General features: G+C 42.6%; 1 protein-coding gene across 1 annotated transcript; it reads right to left on the reverse strand.

Annotated features, from left to right (window-relative positions):
* Positions 1–494: 494 nt before the first annotated feature.
* On the reverse strand, positions 495–2123 carry LOC149811388 (NAC domain-containing protein 83-like). The gene is made up of 3 exons (XM_089992872.1): positions 1805–2123; positions 1393–1679; positions 495–1088 (listed from the first exon to the last, which is right to left on the reverse strand). The coding sequence occupies exons 1-3, from the start codon at positions 1968–1970 to the stop codon at positions 801–803; spliced, it is 741 nt and encodes a 246-aa protein (XP_089848998.1). The 5' UTR covers positions 1971–2123; the 3' UTR covers positions 495–800.
* Positions 2124–2471: the final 348 nt, after the last annotated feature.

Here is a 2471-nt window from a genome sequence, read left to right on the forward strand (position 1 = left end):
AAACTATTACACCTTTAAAAGTACTCTTCATTGGAAAGCTGGGGTATGGTGGTGGATTGAATTGGAACGAGATCCCTTAGCTAAGATGGTGAAACCTTTACAAATCTTGCTATCGTGTTTGATTCCTGTTGATTCCTTCCACTGAAAGAGGATGAAGAAACCATGTCTTGATTCAAGCAAATTGTTAGACCAAATGCGCGAAATCTTTGAGGGCTCATTAAGCACTGAATAAGTATAAATAGGTTTCCAAGTACACATCAAGATTTGAACCTCCTTGTCTCAAATACAGTCATAGATTCCATTAATGGCATGACCATGACAATGGGGGTAGTAGATGCATCTCTCTCTCTCTCTCTCGTTTTCTGTATTTATTAAAAGCACGTCCTTCAATTTGCTTGGAGGATACCCCAACCGCTTTCTTGTTAGATTGAGCTTCACTTTTGTTTTAAAACTTAATTTGTGGTTTTGGTGAATATTTTTAAGCACGCAATATGGAGGAATCAAAAGGCTTTTTAGTCTTGCCTACAATTGCACGTTCTATTCACAGACTCTCCATTCTTACAAGTAAACTACATGTTAATGGCTGGCCCTGCTTCTGCTCATCAACTTCTCTTTTGAAATTTCTTGATGGTGCAAAAAACTATGAAGAGAAACCGGAACTAAAAGAGGAAGAAAAGAAAAAAGGAGAGGGAAAGCAAGGTTGCAGCAGGTTAACCGTTAATAGTCATGAATAGTTTCCTTTGTTTGTCATCCTCTATTCCCCTATGCAAACTCTGCTGCAACTAGACTGCAGAGTATTATTACTCTGCCCTCTTCTCACAAGAGAAAGGCTTGCTGCTGCAGATGCTGTCCTCCGAGTCACACGCCTCAGGAGAGGAAACTTCTGTGATGCTGCTCGACTCTGATGATGTTTGGGAATCTCTCTGGTTTTCCATCATGAAGTCAATGAGAACTGGCCTTCTCACTACTGGATTCCTGGCCCTTGGCATGTTCCAGGGACCCTCAATATACTGCACTGTTGTTGTAGGCCTTCTTTGAGATGACTTCTTGAGCAATATGCGGCAGAGAACCCAATCTTCCATGGGAATCTGCACCAAGAAAAATAAATACAAAAATCAGTAAGAAACCAAGTTTTAATCCAGTGGTATTCTACTTTTCTTCCATCAAATTGATCAAATGAAAGTCTTGCAATCACAACCAACAGTAGCCCTAAGGAATTTTCCTTAAAACATCTTATCTTTTCCTGTTTCCATATTCACCCTGTTTTCTTTTTGAACTGAAATCAGAGTTGGGGATTTTGTTCTTCAAAAGCTTCAAGGGTGTTTTTAACAGAAGACGTCATAATATGATTCCAGTAAAACAAGAAACAAAGGGGGAAAAGAAAAAACTCACTTGGGCTGAGTTCTTTCTTTGTAGAAAGAGGTAAGGTTGAGCCCCAACATCAGTGAGTCTGTACTCATGCATGACCCACTCGGTCTTGGACCCCTTAGGAGCCTTCCCCCTGTAAAAGACCAAGCTTTTCTTCATCCCCACAACTTGGTTGCCTCTGGATGCATGAACCGCCCTGTCCTTCCCAGTTGCCTTCCAATAACCAGAGGCACATGCCCTGTTGGACCTGTTCCCATTTGGGTACTTTGCCTCTTTCCTAGTAAAAAAATACTTCTCACTCTCCCCATCACCTGATGCACCAAGAAATGAAATATAACCCACACAATTACTAATTACATCCAGTACTTTCCACCAAATAGAAGAAGAACCCAAAAGCCCAACACTAATCAGAAAATATGGTATTTATGATACTCACCAGGCAAATCCCATGGGTCATACTTGCATATGTCTATATCAGAGATGATGGAAGCTGGCAATGGAATGGAGAACACTCTGCGCTTGAGGTACTGAATCACAAGCTCCTCATCAGTAGGATGGAATCTGAAACCAGGGGGCAGTTTCAAGCAACCATGACTCCCCATCTTCACAAAGGGTGGGGACAAGAGTAAAAAGATAGGGGAAGAAAGAACAGTAACCTCTAAGGTTGTGTGTGTGGGGGGGGGGGGGAGGAGAAAAGAAGAGATCAATGGAGGCCAAACTATGGAGTGCGCATCAGGTGGGGTGATGGTGTGTGAGGCACGGGAAGGGAAGGGGAGAGGATGGTGGCTTTATACCTGCTGCGGTTTTGGTTGTATCCCGGCACGATTTGCCGTAAGGAAGACTCAATCTAATGGTTGACGCCTATTACCAGCCACTAGGCAGTCATTCTTAAGCCATGATTCCTATTAAAAGGATAGATTCATCAAGGGTTCGCGTTTAGTGTGCTAAATGTAATGTAATGAGGGTGAGGGTGAGGGTGAGGGTGATTGATTGGGATCAACAATGAGTCAGCCAGAGAGAGAGAGAGGTGTTGGACAATAGGTTTACTTGGATGAAGCATCTGAGGAAAATTGAGATGCCTTGTGTGGGAACAAGAATGGACT

This window comes from Nuphar pumila, chromosome 17 (genome assembly GCF_984573655.1).
Source record: "Nuphar pumila chromosome 17, dmNupPumi1.hap1.1, whole genome shotgun sequence".
Taxonomy (NCBI): Eukaryota; Viridiplantae; Streptophyta; class Magnoliopsida; order Nymphaeales; family Nymphaeaceae; genus Nuphar; species Nuphar pumila.

Coding starts and splice junctions, on each gene's coding strand:
- LOC149811388 (XM_089992872.1), bottom strand. CDS start 1,970: ATGGGGAGTCATGGTTGCTTGAAACTGCCCCCTGGTTTCAGATTCCAT. Junction 1,680..1,804: donor TGACCCATGGGATTTGCCTG/GTGAGTATCATA, acceptor TTGGTGCATCAG/GTGATGGGGAGAGTGAGAAG. Junction 1,089..1,392: donor AAAGAAAGAACTCAGCCCAA/GTGAGTTTTTTC, acceptor TTCTTGGTGCAG/ATTCCCATGGAAGATTGGGT.